The sequence below is a fragment of the Pangasianodon hypophthalmus genome, chromosome 17, assembly GCF_027358585.1.
Source record: "Pangasianodon hypophthalmus isolate fPanHyp1 chromosome 17, fPanHyp1.pri, whole genome shotgun sequence".
NCBI lineage: Eukaryota > Metazoa > Chordata > Actinopteri > Siluriformes > Pangasiidae > Pangasianodon > Pangasianodon hypophthalmus.
Window position 1 is genome coordinate 5,809,404 of NC_069726.1, and position 19,529 is coordinate 5,828,932.

At 39.0% G+C, this 19,529-nt stretch overlaps 2 protein-coding genes across 5 annotated transcripts; one reads left to right on the plus strand and one right to left on the minus strand.

Annotated features, from left to right (window-relative positions):
* The first annotated feature begins 259 nt into the window (after positions 1 to 259).
* On the plus strand, positions 260 to 4,754 carry setd9 (SET domain containing 9). 2 transcript variants are annotated; one of them, XM_034312437.2, is made up of 7 exons: positions 260 to 274; positions 1,150 to 1,296; positions 1,493 to 1,827; positions 3,093 to 3,216; positions 3,342 to 3,457; positions 4,364 to 4,469; positions 4,573 to 4,754. In XM_034312437.2, the coding sequence occupies exons 2-7, from the start codon at positions 1,199 to 1,201 to the stop codon at positions 4,664 to 4,666; spliced, it is 873 nt and encodes a 290-aa protein (XP_034168328.2). In that variant the 5' UTR covers positions 260 to 274; positions 1,150 to 1,198; the 3' UTR covers positions 4,667 to 4,754. The 2 variants fall into 2 exon arrangements, with proteins under 2 accessions (XP_034168328.2, XP_034168329.2); XM_034312438.2 differs by lacking the exon at positions 260 to 274 and having other exon boundaries at positions 1,088 to 1,296.
* A 964-nt stretch (positions 4,755 to 5,718) lies between these two features.
* mier3a (mesoderm induction early response 1, family member 3 a) lies at positions 5,719 to 18,689 on the minus strand. 3 transcript variants are annotated; one of them, XM_026943847.3, is made up of 13 exons: positions 18,611 to 18,689; positions 17,661 to 17,685; positions 16,608 to 16,753; positions 16,399 to 16,533; positions 15,014 to 15,134; positions 12,761 to 12,834; positions 12,285 to 12,354; positions 11,863 to 12,005; positions 11,594 to 11,675; positions 11,416 to 11,510; positions 10,220 to 10,347; positions 9,919 to 10,064; positions 5,719 to 8,960 (listed from the first exon to the last, which is right to left on the minus strand). In XM_026943847.3, exons 1-13 carry the CDS (start codon positions 18,617 to 18,619, stop codon positions 8,563 to 8,565), a joined length of 1,572 nt encoding a protein of 523 aa, XP_026799648.2. In that variant the 5' UTR covers positions 18,620 to 18,689; the 3' UTR covers positions 5,719 to 8,562. The 3 variants fall into 3 exon arrangements, with proteins under 3 accessions (XP_026799648.2, XP_026799649.2, XP_034168326.1); XM_026943848.3 differs by lacking the exon at positions 18,611 to 18,689 and adding an exon at positions 18,228 to 18,604; XM_034312435.2 differs by lacking the exon at positions 18,611 to 18,689 and adding an exon at positions 18,546 to 18,590.
* Between the last annotated feature and the right edge of the window lie 840 nt (positions 18,690 to 19,529).

Here is a 19,529-nt window from a genome sequence, read left to right on the forward strand (position 1 = left end):
TAATACGTACAGGACAGGGGGAACTCCAGGACCACAGCTAGGAACCTGTAGAGCAGGGGTGTCCAATCTTATCCACAAAGGGCCAGTGTAGGTGCAGGTTTTCATTCCAATCAAGCAGCAGCCACACCTGATTCCACCTGTTTAATCAGTTGATCTTGGCTTTCAATAGACTATCAGGTGTGGCTTCTGCTTGGTTGGAATGAAAACCTGCACCCACACTGGCACTTTCTGGATAAGATTGGACACCCCTGCTGTAGAGTAACCTGGTGTGACTGTAAGCTTAATCAGTGGCTACGTTTACATGAACATCAATATTCCGATATTAATCGGAATTTGGTAATATTCTGATTAGTATTGTGTCATGTAAACGCAGTAATCCAATTGCCTGATTCAGATTATATTTGGGAATATTCTGATTCCCACCCCTGGATTATGCCTGTTTTAATTGGAAATTTGGTGCATGTAAACACCTTATTCAGAAAATCCACGGAAAGGAGATGCACGTGCATGCTCAGTCCGCAAGGAATTGTGGGTGCTAATAGATGCTTAGCTGTAGGCTAGGTATTTAGGACTGGCAACTTGGGCAGACTTACAACAACCATGTATGCAGCCTTAAAACATGGCTGCAACCTTAAACGGAATATTGAAGTGCATGTAAACGTGGTCAGTGGTTTGGGTATAATCAGGTTTGTCAGCAGACATGTGTGTGGTTGAGAAGGGTCTGTCTGCGTTATGCAAGACTACAAACCACGCCCACTACAAGGAACGCCCATTACAAGGAATGCCTACTAGCAAATCCTACTACACAACACTTCCATGCCCACTACACACAGAAATAACCCTAACCCTTTGTTTTACTTATTTGTTGTGGGCGTAACTTGTAATAGTAGGCGTGGCTGTTAGGGGGCGTGGTTTATAATCCTGATGGATGTTTAACTTTTTTGTGGGCATAACTTATAATAGGGGGCGTACCTTGTAAGGGGCGTGGTTTATAACACTGATGGATGTTTAACGTATTTGTTGTGAGCGTAACTTGTCGTAGTGGGCGTGTCTTGTAAGGGGCGTGGTCTGTGCTCCTGCAGGACGCAGGCGCATACACTCGGTGTGGTTGGGTAAACAGTGCAGCGCTGTTTCTCTCTCGGCCGCTAGGTGGCGATAGCGGCTCTACTCACAGAGCCGCGACTCTCAGTGGAGTAGCATGAGGAAGAATTTACTAAAAGTTCTGGAGGAGAGCTGGAAACGTTACAGACACAGATTCGTTCCCTGGATTGCTTTAAATCTTAGGAAAAATGAGAGGTATTGTTTCCTTTCTTTATGTACGTCATTTAATTTTACTACACACCCAACAGCGCGCTTGATTTGCTGTTTGGACGCGTTTCTATTTACTTCTGTGGAGTTAGCTGTAGTGGCTACTACGGTGTTTACGGTAGTATGTGGTTTGAGACGTAACCTTCTAGCGTGTATGCTTGCTCGCTGTGTATGCTGTGTGTAGGACCCTCCGCCAGGTGAAACACCGAGCTGAAGACAAGCGGTTGGATGATGCCCAAGTCCTCGAGTCGCTCACGAGCCTTTTTACCGAGCTGCTTAGAAACGACGCGAGCAATCAAACCGAACAGCTTCGCCTGCTACCAGCGTCCTCTCGCCGCCATTACTACATTACCCACAATGCCGCGGTGCGCAGCCCGGAAGTGGCGCCTCGCGAGATTATGCTGCACACACTGGGCTTCTGTGTGGAGAAAATGGCCAGCTCGCTTCCGGATGCAGGGGTTGGGGTGTTCATTGCCCAGGGACAGGTGTCCAAAGGTGTACCTGTAGCCATGTATCCAGGTACCTCAGACACTGTGAAATTATATGTCCAAAAAAAAAAAAAAACACACATACACACAAAATTCCACCCCCAACTCTGACCTTATATTATATATCTATTATATATCCATCCATCCGTCCATCCATCCACCCATCCTCTGTACCACTTATCCTACACAGGGTCACAGGGAGCCTGGAGCCTGTCCCAGGGGATTCGGGGCACAAGGCAGGGGACACCCTGGACACTGTGCCAACCCATCACAGGGCACAATCACACACACTCACAATTTAGAAATGCTAATCAATCTACATCGCATGTCTTTGGACTGGGGAGGAAACCCGAGTAACTGGAGGAAACCCCTTAAGCACGGGGAGATTATACAAATCATTTAGAGTTCATATCTAGTTCATGGTGATGAGGATATTTTTGATTAAATTCCATCAGTATTAGACAGTAGAGAACGCACGTAAGGCCAGAATTTTACAAAGAGACCTTTGTACAGTATATACTGACCCAGATCTACCCCAGGTAGCAATATGATATCGGCCCAACATCTGGCTTTGTTGGCTCTGTTGGCCCTCCATATACAACCCTGGCCCAACTCTGGCACTTTTCATAAGTACCCCACCAACGCCAGCAGGTTGGATTTAAATGTGGCTGAAAGTCGTTGACACCCAACCAAATGGCTGCCACTGAGCCAGTGTTGGCAAGGTAGATTTAAATTTGGATCTGTTGGCCCAACGTTGGGCCAGTAGACATAAGGATGTTTGCCCAACATTGGCACCCAACACTGACCTACAGGAATGGCTGACGTTGGCCCAACATCAGTTTGCTAACAGGGACTGTTGGAAGCAATGCCATTAGTCTGTCTACCTCAACATTTGTAATGTGATTTATTAAAATGTGACATGGGGAATAATTAGAAATACATCACGGAGGAACTATATTTATGTAGGATGTATGTATGTGTGTGTATATATATATATATATATATATATATATATATTTGATTTCATTTACCTAAGAGGGGGAATGAAATCAAACATCTATAAAAATCTGAGAATATGTGCCTTACTGACCTAATATTTCCAGGTCTGTAGGTTGTCTCTGGTCTGATGATCCAGGCTCCCCATGACCCTGTGTAGGATAAGCAGTAAAGAAAATAGATAGATGGATGTATGGATAATCGAGATTTCAAATTTGCCACATCAGCTTTGGTGGCTTTTAATTTGAAAGTAAAGACTGACTTACCTAATCTTAAGAATAATTGTTTCCATTTCTGTAGGGACCATCTATCAGGCCGACGAGCCAATTCTCTTCCAGTCCATTCGAAACCCATTTGTATTTCGATGCATTGATGGTGTTTTGATCGATGGCAATGATAAAGGACTCTCCAAGCTAGTGTTTCAGTAAGTTGAAACTCCATTTACGTGGCATAGATCATAAAACACAGATTAAATAAGAAGTTTAATCATTGCAGTCTTGTAAATGTTGAACTTCTCCCAATTCGAGTCTATGGCATTTCGTACTGTAGGTCATGCAGTGGGCGGGACCGGCTCGGCCCATTTCGTTTGAGTGACAGCTCGTGGTTGACGCCCCGTCCAGAAAACCCTCTGGCGGTGGGGCAGTATGTCAACAACTGCTCCAATGGCAAGTGACTTCATGAATGTTCAGTAAAATAAGAAAGGGAAATAAAGCAGGACAGGAAGGAGTTTTATGGTAAAATGGCGGCCGAAAATGAAATTTCTACAATTGTTACTCCAAAGTTGAATAATTTTACTAAGAAATAAGGGAATCAGATTGTTGTTTTTCAGTAGTTCATCAAAACAATGTCTGGTGCAGCATGAATTTTGAAATCTCATATTAAGCATTGTATTAGTTTGTTGGGATCCTGCATCCAGTATTTTTGTGATGTCATTCATTATAGTAGTATTGCGTAACACTAAATCGAAATTCTACCCTTATACACATTAATTATGTTTATACTGAAATATTTCTGATGTGTTTAGCGATTCCGGTGCTAATCTGTTAGTTGGTGCTGTATTTTCATTATTGCCCTGAGAAGGTTGCTAGCACAGTTACGATTGCTTTAAATAAGACGAGTAGTTTCACCAATCGTGAGTGATCATGATCAGATTTCACTCTTGGCTCCTAAAAGCGAAAGAGCAGGCGCTTCTTTTCTCATTCACCATTTTGCAGCGACATTCAAGATCATACGAATGAGAAATCCACTGCAGAAGTATGTAGCTGCTATACGTTCGTGATCTACGAGATGACTAGCGTGATGACGTTGATGGTAGTGTTAGCATGAAAGTTGAAGCTTTGGAAGCTGATCTGTTTGAGCAGTGTACAGATGAGAAGTTGAGAGAGTTCAGAATAAAAGAGCCACTGCATCACTCTCTTAAAGATTAATATGTATGTTGTTCTAGCTGGATTTGTTTTCCCTTTAACTACATAATTTCAGCTTTCTTGATCACCGTATACTGTCTTAATAGTATGGTAGACAGTGATATTGGGCTGTTCTTCAAATGATCCTGTTCTCGTTTTTATCCCCAGAGAAACCTGCCAATGTGTGCTATCAGGAATTTGATGTGCCCGAGGATTTTCCCATAGAACTTCGTCAGTATCTTCCTAATGTTAATTACAGACCTTCTACACAAAGGCAAGACAGGTTTCAAATCGTTTGAAGCTGTTTTGTTGAAAATGTTCATAATTTTAGTCCTACTGAAACATCCATCTTGTTCATGATCCGGTTTCTCTTTCAGGAGGTTGCGCTGTGTTGTCCTCGTGTCATTAAGAGAGATTAACAGGGGTGAAGAACTTTTCTCCAATTACTACACCATTGTGCACGATTCTTGATATGATCATCGCCCACAACTTGCTTTAATGACAGTAAACGGTTTTCTAATGTTATTAGTTTGATGTTCTGTTTTTTTTTTTCTTCTTATAAATAAAATGTCATTAGGCAAGAGAAGCACCTAAACTTTCTCACTCACCAGGATGTCCAGATTCTAACTGCAAACTGGACATGTCCCTACACAATCACACTCAAATATACCAGTAAAAACTGAGTGTAATAACTCAAGATTTACTCAGTTATGGTTTATAAAATTGAGCCTTTAATTCGCATACAAGCAAGAGTTATTCTGAACTAATTTATTTAAGATGTGTTTAATTGCCAAATATGGCTGCTTTCACACTAGGTTTAGTGTTTTGTTCTTTTCTTTTTAAAAAAATAAAAATAAAAAGTGCTGGCTAGAGTGCTTTTTGTGCTGATACAGAACTTGCTCTAACCACAAGAACGGTCTCACCAGTCCTATCTAGTATCAGCTAAATTAGATTTTTTTTAAAGGCAGAAATTCAAAGAATTTGAGCTGCTTGTTTGACTTGATTGTATGCAGCTACAGTTACAGTGGGATGTCACGTCATGTACATGTTAACATCCCAAAATAGACAAGTGGTTTATTTTTGTTACATTGCAACACTGGAATATTAGAAATGAAATTTATCATAAGTCATTCATTCACCAACAGGATTTTTCTCCCTTGTTTGCCCTCCAACTTGTGACCCAATTGTTCAAGAGATTAAATTGCCTGCAGTCACGCATCACTTCTCTGGAAAGCTGAAATTAAAACTGTTGAAGCTTTGTTTTTACACTATATTCAGTAGCTTGGTGCTTGAAATGGGAAAGTAGATTGTTTAACTCTCATGCCTGCCAGAATTAGGTGTTTTTACCTTTCTTAAAGTCTTTTTAGCTCAAAGTGTCTACCAACTCAAACAAATGAGCTCAGCATTATTATTTCTGTACTTTGCTTAACATTTAACCAGATCATCAGTATAGAGTACAATCTTACACTTCCATCAGTTAATAACATTGATATCAAGTTGAATAAAAAGTCAAGAGCTAGTCATAATATTTCCAGAACTTTATTCCTGGAACTGTTTGCCAGTTATTTAAGTATAACGTAAAATACAAAATAAAAACCAACAGAAACAATGTCTATGTACAAACATTATGAATGATAAAATTTCCTTTTGAATAATTGCTGTTTGATTGTCTATATTTAACACTAGAATTTCTTTACACCAAAATAAGTGTTAAATTATTTTTTTTTTTTTACTGTAATGCTTGTTTTTTTTCCCCCAGCACAGAGTCAATGTATGAAAGATGAACATTTACTAAACATAACATTATTCTGATAAGGAGGGTCTCTAAATTTACAATAAATTTGTATGCCTCTGGAAGCAAACAACCATCACTACATTTACAACAATTTTTAAGCTAGTACTTTCATACAAACTTTGGACAGGAATAAGTTACTTCAACACAATTTCCTAAAGCTCTGCTTAATCCTTGGAGGGACAGGAGAAATTAATTGCACAACCTACAGGACTTGAGTATTGTTTTTTTTTTTGTTTTTTTGTTTGTTTTTTTAAGTGTATTAAATAATGGCATCAATGCACATCCTTCAAGTATCTAATGAAAAAGAAACAAAATGGAGAATTCTGGCCTCAAGTACAGGAAATGAATGTTACAAACCATACTCAAGTCTCGCTCTTGCAACTCTTACAAATCCTCAGCAAACAACTTTAGTCTATAAAACATCCATCACTCAGAGAGGCCATTGTTTCTGCAAGTGTTGTTTCCAGGTAGATTGAACATGCAAGGTTTCTGAATGAGTAATGAATGTTAAGGCAAAACTGCAAACTAGGGTCGTGCCTTAACCAGCAAAACATTCTCTCTTTTCAGACGTGTTCAGTAAACCCCTAAGACGTAGTAATACTGTACATTCAACTACTTCACTAATTCCCGTGTGAAGACAGAGCGCAGACGCCTGCGGCCTGCGCCTGCACACGGATCACTGCGCTGAATCACTGAGGTCTGCGAGCTTCACGCGCACCATGTACTGATCCTCGAACACACTACACCCACTTGCAGTGTAAGTGAATAAATAAATAAATAACTTCTTTTTCTTAAGCAAATCTCTTGTAAAGCAAATCCGACAGAAAAAAAAAAATATATAGATATATTTATATATATAATCGGCTAACCGGTAAAGCAAGTAAAGGCATTTCTGTGGAATACTCAAGTTACAGACTCAAAAGCACACAATTTTCAAGTTCAAGTCTGTTTGCCAAGGAAGAGAATGTGGGAAGGTTTTTACGTCCGCATCTGTACATATTTACAAATTATTGCCATGTGAGAGTACGCAGGAGTTCATGAAAAAGGAAAACCAGATTGAGGTAAACACGCATGATCATGTCAGTACGAGAAGTGAAGGGCAGAGCTCAAAACGAGCTCACTGAATGAGGGTAGACGGTCTATCGATATGTGGCTTGAAAGTTAAAATTTAAACACAATCTGTGGGTTTGTTCAAATAATTTATGACCATGTGCAGGTTGAAAGTACTGTAATAAATGCATAGATCAATTTAGTGTGATCACTCTGTGGATCGTTTAGATATCTAGTATAGCAGTACAACCTTCCACTTCTTTAGGGAAAAAAAGAAAAAAAAAAAATTTCCTGGCAGTGACCGTGAGAACCCAGGGCCACACAACGTAGGTAATATAAATATATACATAATTGAGTACAGGGATGAGCTAATCCATATAAAAACAAAAACATCCAAAATAACGCCTGCAACTACTTAGCACAAGCTTGCTAAAGATTCCCATGCAAACAGTTTTACTTCAAATACGCAGTCACTCAAGGCAACGGAACGGGACAGAACACACCGAAACACAGAAAAAGGACATGTGCCAGCAAATTTCACAAATTCAAACGAGTATGTTAGTGACCAATGTGCAGTCCAATGGTGTTTAGAGCAAATAAATACCCCCCAAAAGTGATCATCCACTACAAACAAGAATGCGAAATGGAGCATATAAACAGATAAACGTTAAAAGAAAATTTATCACGTACTGTAGAGCAGTGTTTTCCTTCTGTCTGACTGATGAAAGGATCTACAAGTATTCAAATATGGTGGGAAAAACGATGATAATTACTGATCATTGATAGAAATTTACAAATATTAGTTACAGTTACAATAAAGCTCGAGTGACCGGATATAAAAAGGAGCATTTAAACGAACTGTAATATGTATTTCTCAAAATGGAGTGTCTGAAGCCTTAACAGCAGGGCCACCTGAATGCATATCAATAAGAAGATAAACATTCACTGGTAACTGCGGCTCAGAGAAGTGCTCCTTCAAGAGGCACAGTGGCTCCACTTACAAAAAGTCTTTTGCTCCAAATAAAACCATTTCGAAACATTTTGGAGTCCGCACGTAACAGCTACGTGACGCAAGGCGTAGGTACCGCTCAGCACGTCTCGGATACTAAGATGCGCCACGGCTAATAGGTAGAAAGGGGAGGGACATGAGAGAAGAAGAAGGGTTTCTGCAATTTCTTGTGGGAACTACTGGAGTGAAAGTTTTGACCTTTCACCCCTACCACGGGATCAGTTTCCACAGTATTCGGACAGGACACGGGTGACACGTTCCAAAATATTACGGACTGAAAATAAATGGCTGTTATTAACTCTTGAGAACTCAAGATTAAGGTCTGTACAATACGACATCACTGATGTCATAGTAAAAAAGGATTCTGTACATATATACACACATGTACATAATTAAAAAAAAAAAGAAGAAGAAGAAAAAAAAAAAAAAAAAAAAAAAAAAACAGGAATAGAATTTCCAGTGAGCGGCTATGTACATGGTCCGAGTGTGAAGTTTTAGCGAGGCATTTTGTTTTCACTCAGACTGCAGCGCTGTGTGCTGATGTAGCGCGTGGCTTGCTATGTAGCTGCCTGAATCGCTAAAGTCAGTAACGGAGACGGCCATTTTGGTGCTGGTGAAGTCCACGGCCATGCTGCGCTCGTTGAGGAAGGGCTCGGGCAGGCCCATCTTGAGCCTCTTAGCGGGAGGCCTCTCGCACTCCTCACCACACACGTTCAGCTGCCCCAGCTCCGAATGGTAGAAGCCAGCGTCCAGGAGGTTGAGGCAGTCTCCGTCACCGTTGCCGGAGAAGCTGAGCGGCTCGCTGTGACTCAGGGAAGCACGATGAAGGCCATCGAGCGGCGAGAAGCTATACGAGTCCAGGCAGCCCACGTCGCTGGGGTTACACACCGACGCCACACTGCTGGTTAGCGCTGTAGGACACAGATGATCTAGGTCAAGTCTCCAGCTCTATATACGCAACAATAACTCATGGGAGGTTAACCAGTTTGATACATTGATTGATTAATTATGCCTTAATGTCCACCTTGACTTACTACCAGACATCCAAAATCATTTAAAAAGATACTTTAATCTGATACCAAATTGATGGTTAGAAAATCATAACACTTAAACGAGTTTCTATTTTGATTTTTCAAATTAGTTTATGCTCTTGTGATCTAAAGAACATGTGTGCAATTCAAGTAGATGTAGGTCACTCTTCCTTTTGACTAAACCCATATTTAAAAAAAATAAAATAAAACGTGCAGTAGTCCTCTTGAAATAATGCCATGAGAAGCAACAGTAATGCGTCTTACATCTCTACACTAACACTTTAATTAAAAATGTCTGAGACACATGAACTCCACCCACTTAAACTAAGCTGCAAGATGTCTGTTCTATTTACCCATTAAATCACAGGTGGACTTGCTTATTTTAGAGAAGAGCACAAATTATCCAGAATGTGGCCAAAACTAATAGCAAATGAAAAGATTAAAAATTTAAGTGTGCACGTTATGATTTTATTAACTCGATTTAGTATCGACCGCTTATTATGTACAGTGTGATAGGAAAGCTTGGTGGTGATTTTCAACAATAAAATGATAAACGCATTAAAACAACTGGGTTCCTAAATTGGATGAATAATTGTGACAAATTTTATTTGCGCTTATTTTTTAATAGCCATGTTTGATGTTTGGCATTATTAGATTTAGCATTTGAAGTGACAGACTTGCCATGTCACAGCAGCTTTTTCCAGGTGTAAACAAGGTTTAATTTAAAGGTTTAGGTTTAAAAGTGGTGCAAAAAGTATGGTTTGTGATGAAGCAGTGGGTTTCAATGAAAACATGACCGGAGCGCCTGATCTCTGACTCCGTGGTGGCATGAACTCACCTGAGAGGTCGCTGGCGGTGATGGAATTGAGGATATTGAGCTGCTGGTCAGCTGAGGCTTCTATCCTGCCACTGCTGCTAGAGCAGACGGAGCCTGAGCTATCCACCAGACCCTCGGCTTCATCCACCAGTCGGTCCATTAGGTCCCTGCAGGGCAAAAAAACAAAACGCATCAGCACAAGTCAGCTTCTATAACACCACGAGATGATAGAGACTTCATCTTATATACACATAGGTATATTTATGAATGCTTTTATCTTTTTCCTTTGTTTCACATCAGGATGAATGTATGAGAAACTCACGTTACACCAGGATAGCTGCTGAACTTCTTTTTTCCAAACCGGTTTTGCTGGACAAAGAAGTCAAAGCGTTCTGACTTTTTCCACATGTAGTAAAACGCAACACATTCTGCCACAGTCCTTGTGTGGACCTTGAGAAAAACAATTAAAGACCAGTAAGGAGCAGTTCCAGTGTTAGGGACTTGTGCACTCATATTGCCTTGAAACATGCCACATTGCCTGCCCAAATTTACCATGATTAAAACTTTGTACATTTTTCTAATGTATAAATGTAGTCAAATATTCAAACGTAAGTCGTTCAGCTATATGTGTAGCAATGTACCAGTTATGGATCTGACATCCGGACAGGTTTTTGGGAGAACTAACAGCGTAGTAATTGTCATACAGTTGCAAAGAATTAATGCTCAAAACACTTGATATTTAACAATCATTGCGGTTTCCAGCACTAGACCAATCCAACACAAATACAATACAATGATACAACATGGCTGATTATAACATGCTGTTCTTTGTAGGAGCAATCTTCATATTTAATGGATTAATACCAATACCATGACAAAATCAACCAGAGCAGTTAATACAGACATAGGAGACACAGGAATTGTCCATCTATGCTTACAAAGTAATTCTTCCTGGGTAATGTTTACATTTTATGGAATTGCCCTAAGCATTTGCTTGCATCAACAAAGGCCATATAGCGTGTAAATGTTTTCATAGGCCAAACTACACTACAATTTCCTACCAAATGACATTTCAGCTTTCCTTTGTGCACATGTTGGCATATTGCTAAATGCCAATCACCTGTAAATTACCAAATGTTCACGGCAGAGGGTTTGCATTTAGTGCATCCCACAAAACTCCACAAAATTCCAGACATTGTCAAAAGTGCAAGAAAATCACTAAAATCTTCCAGTATTTACAGCACTTCCATACCGTAACCTCTTGTCTTTATTTTTCTTTCACGTCATTACTATGAAATGACTAAGATTCACAAAATTTTGATTAAATTCAAGTGTACCTGCAAAATAATTATTTAAACTTGACAATGTAATCTATGTATAAATGTTCACATTAGTGAGTCACCTTTTATGCAAAAGGATTAAAAACTAACTGGATTTTAAGAAATACCACAGCACTTATGTAAATATGTTTGTATCCAGCTTGGTTCAAAAACCCAGTAGTGACTATCTTTGTCTTACTTTGTGTTTCTGAATGAGGTGGAAATTCTTCTCATACAAAAGCAGCGCATGTTCAAAGTTTCTGCATTCTTCTTCGGTCCACGGGAGCATTTCATCTGAAAGGAAATACGCGTTAGTTCCATTTCGCCCCTGTACCCGACACACCCAGTGATATTGAACAGTACGCAAGCCAACGTACCCTTTGATGACTTTTCTTTGCTGCGATACCTTTCAAGAGCTTCATGGACACTGTAGTTGCATTTAACAAGCTCGTACAAAGCCTGCAGGAAACAATGACGTCAGAATGATTTATTAGTTTTCACCCGTTCAAAAACATCCTCTTCAATGATGTAAAGTAGTCTAATATTTTTTCATCTGACTTTTCATCAGCCAGGTTCATCCAAGGAATCAACAAATTCCAACAACTTAATGGATATTCAACCTCTAAAGCAAAACTGTAAATCTTACCTGTTCATTGTCTTTAACGAGACCCCTTCGATCCCTTATAGCACCATCAGCACATGAAAAGGTGGCTTCATGCAAAAAGTCTTTCACTTTTGACTCTGGTAGTATGTTGGGCTGCCACAGTAATTGATCTTCATTCTCGTAAACTGGGGATTTAACGAAATCATGTTAAACATATCAGGGAAACTCAATTTTGTCTGAGGTGTGTTAAAAGTGTTACATGGCTTAATAAGGGTAGTTGTTATTTTTATTTATAATCATGTGACGTTTCCACGAGGGTCACACTCGTTTTTAAACAAAAACTCTGATTTTATGTACCATTCCACCTTTTGTAGCACGAACTCATGACACTACAGCTTTCAACTCCCACTCTAATGTGTCAAACCATTCACAATTGAATATTCTCATTAAAGTTAGAAACTTACCCTTCTCATGTTCATTATAACAGGAAAGGGAGGGAATTTCAGCTTGATACTGAGATCCAACCATTATTTCCTGTTGAAATGAGATGAAAAATTTAAACACACTATAAACAACAAGCAATTCCTAAATATCACAGTAATATCTAACATATACAGTTTTCAAATTTGGGTAAATTGACAAAAAATTTTAGCTGCTACATTAAAAAGCCATTTTCCAGCACTACCCAGTCTGTATCACATGCATGTAAACATTTTACAGCAGTAGCCAATTACAAAATGTGTGTGATGTCTATTTTATGCAATCTATAATTAAAATAATGGTTAGTTACTGAAATCTCATAGCTTTAATAAGCCTGGAGAAGTTTTGCTTTGGAAATAATGGTAACCATTGCCTTTTGCCAGAACTTGGATTTTGGTTTTCAGCCAGGATTTTTACTCACTAATTGCATTCGACAGTTTCCTGAAAATCCAGGGCTCACCTTTCGAGAGTCCTCTGTGTTCAGACCATCTTCCTCACCTTCAGACTCTTTGTCTCCATCATAAATAGTGTTGGCTGCAGAAGCAGAAGAAATTGAGTGAAATACTAGATATTATTTCTAGACTGCCTTACAGAAATCCTCACTGATGGACAATTTCACAGTTAGATAGCACTGCCACTCACATTTTTTTATATTTACACTTCCCTTCTACTTTTAAAATTTAAACAATGGAGATATTTGGACATGAGTCCATCCTGACATTTTTGTATACTACAGAAACACGTCTTTCCTTGTCAGACGGTAATGTAAACACGGCCCAACCAACCATTTGTTTCAAAATCTGGACTCTAGATGTATAACTTCAAATCAGTGCATTCAACTGCTGTTAAGAAAACCCCCGCATATGTTGAACCTCCCATCCACAAGTGGATCTACAATTTAACAGGCTTTACCTCCAGCCATGCTACGCTTTCCAGGTGACCAGGACCAGGGGTTAAAGACCAGGACCAAAGTTAGGAGGTAGAGATAGTTCCTTCATGGGTAGCAACTTTTTTCAAAATTAAGGGAAATGTAATATCATTAATATGTTTCTATCTTAAATCGGTCGCTTATGATATTACATTTCCCTTAAATTTTCATTATTCCCTGTCTGTCAGTTTTGGTATCAAAATTAACATGATACAGTAAAACCTGGAAGAATGACCACAATCTGCCCAAACATAACCAAATACACACAAAGCTGTTGAGGAATCAGGGCCATCAACGTGTAAAAATGGATTTTTAATCACACTGCATAGTTAAATGGACTTCCCAGAGATTATATTAGAAATTATTTACATTTAGTACAGTCACAGATCTCAGCTCTGCTTGCTGTTTAAATGAAACAGCCTCAACTAGTCAGTATTATGGCTCCTAACAGATTTCTTAACTTTTAATATGGACAAATTTAGGAATAGGAATATTTACAAGGACAGACATATTGAAGAAAACTGGATTATGGCTGATCATGTTTTGCATTCAGGTTAGCTACACTAAACCCAACGCAAAACACACAAATGGTGTTGGCAGTTAGAGCAGGATTTTGAATATTAAAGTTTGCATAATTTGGTTAAAAACAGGAAATGTTATACAGACCAGGGCCCCTGCGTCTCAGACTGCACAAAATACAATTACTGAAGATCTCATCAGACATAACTTACACAACATTATTAAAAAATAAATAAATAAAATAATTAAAAAAAAAAAAAAAAAAAAAAAAAAACATTCCATGATCAGCCCTACAAAAACAAATGCATAAAAAAAAAAAAAAAAAAAAAATTCTGCATCTCTGGGAATTCTACAATCACAGTACACTGAAAATGTGTACTTTGTGAAAAGTAAAGAATTGCCATTTCCCATTAGGCCAGGGTTATAGCTGACATGTGACTATGCATGGGTCTAAACATAGCAGCAATGTTCACATACATGCCTGCATACCTTTTGTACAGGAGATAGCTACTAGATACACGTCAGAGCCGAGACATACCTGTCCAGAACGGCAATTTCTAAAAAGACTTGTCACGCAGCAGCAGCACGGAGATTATACAGACACACAAGCTTGGTTAGGACTCTCTAAACCACCATGGGCTGCATCTCAAATTAGAAAACTAAAACCTTACATTTAGAAGTAATTACTAATCTAGAATATCCAGAAGATACAGATTTTTTTCTCTTAGATTTGAATGTTACATTTTTTTTTTAAACTCAGTAAATAACTATAATAAAGAAAACCAGTTAAGACTCAAAAACAAAAATAGTACACAAGTATGGGATTTAAGACACAGCTCCAGTTTCTTCGGTCTGTTGCAGACACTGCACTACAGTTTCCCTACTATTCACAGTGGTAGTGCACTACGCAAACTCGTTAAGTTTGTCGGACGTGAACAATAACATGTCAATAGGAATGCAGGATGTGTGCGACAGCCATTTTTCATACACAATAGAAAGCATAAACCCGGCCTTACAAAGCATACAAATCTACCAGCCCATTCAGAGTGTTAGCCAGCACATCACCTGTTCTTAACATTTCTCTCGTAAAAGAAAAGAAAAAAAGAAAAATAGCTGACCACGCAAACTAAAGACAACGAATGTTTATCTACCTGGGCATAACTGTCTTTACTGAGCAGAGCTGTTGAGTAACGATGCTTGAGTGGATGTCTATGTGTAAACTGGTGTAAAAATCAGTTTATTATTGTTAGCAAAGACAACACTCACAGCGAAGAGTTCTGGGAAAGAAATCAGTGGTTTCATGCGAAGTCACTGACGGCGTGAGGTCATCAGCAGAAGACTGGGTTTCTTCATCGTCTCCAGACAGGAGATCTTTAGCAATCTCTTCCTGTTCAGGGAAAACAGAAACTGCTAAATGCATTTACAACTAGAGCTGTACAGAATGGACTTACACTCATATGTGGTATAACACATTAAACTGGTGAAGCAGGGTACATATCAGCTTTCATTCATTTGAATGGTTAATATTCGCTCACCGAAAACACCTGAAGTTTGTTACAGTGTAAGGACCAATATTGTGATGATGATTAACAAACAATGGGCCTCATTTATCAAGCTGGATACACACAGAATTATCTGTAAACTGTCTGTACAAGAATATACACAAGAAATCTGGTATTCATGAAAATCCCACAATTTAGAAAAAACGTTCGGATCCTACTCGTGCTCCTGAGTGTGTGTAAATGTGCACATAAGATGACTAACTAATGTAAACCTCGATGGATCAGCTTCACATTATAAATCACGACGTGTTACTGCACTTTTATATATGGATTACACTGTCAAGTTTAAATGGCGTGTGTATTTTTTGTTACAGACAAATTTATTTAAACTTTCATTTCCAGTCATTTCATATCAATGACATTAATTAAAGAAATATTATACATGAAAAAAAAGAAAGCAGGCTAAAATAAATCCATAAATTAATTAATTATATAAAAAGAAGACAGGATCTGGAGGTGTACAAATCGGTTCCATTTGCCACGACATCATCTTTTACTGCTGTGCAACACTTTACTAGAGCCAGTACACAGTGCCTGATAAGTGACCGATCGGATACGTCTCTGCAATGTGTCATAGAAACGGCGGAACCATTCACTTCCTGTGGACATATACTCTTCTGCTTTTCTAACATGGCATCGGGAGAGCATGAGGGATTTCTGGCTACGAGTTACAGACACACTTCGCATCTCTGTGTGATGTACTTCCTGTATGAGCGTCGCCTTTTATGGAGTTTTGTGGGCATCACCAAATGCAAATAAGCTGTGCCATGAATGTGCCTGGTAAATCTGCAGGTGATTGACATTCACGCACACGCATGTTGAAAGAGTGTTTCTGAAATGTTTTCAAATCCTGCGGAAATTTTTAGTTCGGTTTGGCTTGCATAAAAAATTACACAGAACTGTACTAAAACTGTACATTGAGAAATGAGGCTCGATATATTGTGGGGTCCTATTTGCAACAGGTGAAAAAAAATTAACTTAAATATAAACCCGACACATGACATTATTGAGGCAAATTTAAGTGGTAAAAACGAGCTAAAAGCAAAGATGAGCACATTCGAGTGTGTCGGAAAACATCTTCTAACATACCTTGTCTAATGTCATGTCGGGTAACTCGTCTGTCAGTTCGACCGAAGAGCTGTCTGCACTCGAACCTCCAACAGCACTGACTGATGGTTCATACCGATACAAGGCAAGCAGCTCTTCCAATGGCATGTTCCCCTCCTGTTCAATAAAGTTTTGCTTAATTGGGCTCACGGCATACATGGTAATGGCGAGAATAAATCAATAAGCTCTACCTTCTCTAGATCTGCTATCTCCGAACTCCCATTTGACTCCCCTTCTCGCATTTCCTCTTCCTCTAAAGTGTGCTCGTCGTCGTAGTCATGGACCAACATGTCTGCTGTTGGGTCAAAATCGTGATCTTCCGATGACAAAGAGCCAACTGGCAAAACAAGACAAGTGTGCTTAGTTATAAAGAAAATTAAATCCTGTTCCGCAATTAGCCGTCTTTATGGAATCAAACACAGGATGTTCATTGTAATAATCATACCGAAAATGTTTCAACAAACAAATGTCAGAGGCGAAGCCTGGAATTTATTTATATTATTATACACACACACACAGCAAAAGTCTTAGGCACATGCAAAGAAGTGCTGTAGAGCAAAGATGCCTTCAAAAATAATGAAATTAAATCTTTCTACATTTAAAAAAAAAAAAAACTATAAAGAGCAGTAAACAGTAATAAATGGAACAAAGTCGATATCTGGTGTGACGAGCCTTCACAAAAAATTAGTAGTCTTAGGTACAATTAGTGCAGTTTTATAAGGAAGTGAGCTGTAAGTGTTACTGAGCATCTTGCAGAAGCAGCCACAGTTCTTCTGGAGACTTTGACTGTCACACTTGCTTATTTTTGCAGCGAAACGCAGCAGCCTTCATTTTGTCTGAAAAGTGTCTCTTATGTAATATTCTGCTTTCTTTACTGACACAAACATTTTCCTATAACATTTAATTTTGTGCCAGAAAACTAATGTTTGGAAATCTGAAATGTTTTTGTACTGAATCAATAATGTAGAAGACATAAAATAAGACTCTATAACAAAGTTTGTACTAAAAAAAAAAAAAAAAAAAAAAAAGATAGAGTGCCTAAGACTTTTGCACAGTACTGTGTATATGTATGTATGTATATATATATATATATATATAGGTACTTTTCATATACTAAATGGGATTTTTTTTTTTTATGGTTTGTCATTTTACATCAATATATGACTCAATGTAAATACAGGGGGAAAGAAATCAAGGTTTTAGACAACAGATAACTCAGATGAAGATTTAAACAGAAAGTTTACCTGGGCTTGTACTTCCCAAGGAAGCCTGGAAGACAAAAATAGGCAAAAGTGTTAGATCACATCATATAATTTAAACAACCCTTAAGTGACAAGTATGTCCCTGAACGCGGGTTAAAAGAGCTCTTGTAGGCTTTTTATACATCTGAAATGTATTTCAAACGCAAATGAACCCCTCAGGTAAGAAGTGAACCGAGCTCTGTCGGAAAATGTGTTGAGTGGATGGCGGGCATTTATAACCCAAGTTCCATCTGATGCCTGGACGCTTAAAAACTAGCTTTTAAGTTGTCTGTACAGTTATTTTTACAGTCTGGGAATATTCAGTGCACTGTATCGAGGTCCGAAACCGTGTTATACATACCGAAACCAATTTAGTATCGACTTACTATTACATAATGAAGACGAACGCTTTTGCCATCTGATGTCGTCACTTTGCTGAGGCAATCTAGCTAACAGGCTAGCGCTCGGTAAAAACACTACAGTATTACTCAATAAAACCTTTTCCAAAAAAACTCTGTAGGCAATACATTTACAGGAAATAATTCATTCGTTTTAAAGACACCATCTTACCGCGTAAAAACACAACAGTATAGAATAAAACAACTGATGAAGCAACCACGGCTATTTACACAGGCGAAAACGGCTAACCATTAAACAGACGAAGCAGCATCACTAGCCTATAGCTTAGTTAGCAAGCCAGCTAGCGGCTAAATGGCTGCCTGGAGCTAGCTAGCAAAGCTGACGCCGAACACCGACGCCCGGCCTAATACCAGGATCAGCGTCCAGCCGTCTTTATAGCGTCGAAACCCGTTATTTTTCAAACAAAAACAGCATTTTGTAAACATAAGACGTTCACTGTAATAATGATGTAGAAAATGTTCGATATACCGGTCAACAAGGCGAGAAATTAACGCTAAACAAACGTAGCCTAGCCCGTCTTTTTTCAATCTTACCTCCGCCATATTGGTACCTTTCGGATACTAAACGGGCTTTTTACGCTGGAACCCGGATTGAAGCAGCGCACCAATAGAATGAGCGTATTCTCGTGCTCGCTGCTGATTGGCTGAAAGCTTTTAAACGCACGGCGGTTCACAGTTTGCTCGACGCTGCTGACTGGATTCACTACAATCATACCTTATATTTCCCTGCACACCACAGCCAGGATTCACTAGCTGCATAACTAAAGTATCAGTTACTCAAGTGGTAAAGCATAATCACAATAATTCATTAACTGAGAGTTTGTCTTCAGTCATAATAAATCAGCTTGGAAGTACAATTCTGACATTCAAGAGCCAGATCTGTAAAATTTCACAATTAAGCTATCAATTACCACTTTTACCAACAAGGTAAAGAATAAAACACAACAGGGCATGCGGTTATAGGAAAATAATCAACGTCATGTGATTTGAGGTGTTAACCCATAACAACCCATACGTTGATGGGCTTCTGAGCGTTGCAAAAGAAACCAGTTCACCCCATCGTCTGGAGATCATGAGTTCAAATCCCAACAATACCACAGCCATCCGTTGCTGTGAGTCCAAGAGAGCAAATATTGGGTGTGGGAGGGAGTATACTCTCTCCCCTATCAACCAATTACTAACCAATCATAGGCATCTGTGAGCACATGTATGTGGAAAGGGGCGGATAGCGCTTTCCTCCGAATGGGTTATGTACCCCTGTGATGCAGCATGAGCAGTTCACAAAGATGTGGTGTTTCAGAGTAAGCACATGACAGCACCCTCCTGGATTGGTAGCTGTCATATAATAGCAGATACCTAACTGGTGGATGGGAATTGGCCAAGACTAAATTAGAGAGAAAATCAGGGGGGACCCAGAAGTTTAATTATTTTCCAATAACAGCACATTCCTCCA

Bases quoted from the DNA above. Each gene is read 5' to 3' on its own strand.
- setd9 (XM_034312437.2), top strand. From the start codon at position 1,199: ATGAGGAAGAATTTACTAAAAGTTCTGGAGGAGAGCTGGAAACGTTAC. The intron at 1,297-1,492 runs GTATTGTTTCCT...TGCTGTGTGTAG, and splicing joins AATCTTAGGAAAAATGAGAG to GACCCTCCGCCAGGTGAAAC. The intron at 3,458-4,363 runs GCAAGTGACTTC...TTTTATCCCCAG, and splicing joins TGTCAACAACTGCTCCAATG to AGAAACCTGCCAATGTGTGC.
- mier3a (XM_026943847.3), bottom strand. The intron at 12,835-15,013 runs GTGAGTGTTGTC...CTGCTTCTGCAG, and splicing joins CTTTCCCAGAACTCTTCGCT to CCAACACTATTTATGATGGA. The intron at 8,961-9,918 runs GTGAGTTCATGC...TGTGTCCTACAG, and splicing joins CACCGCCAGCGACCTCTCAG to CGCTAACCAGCAGTGTGGCG.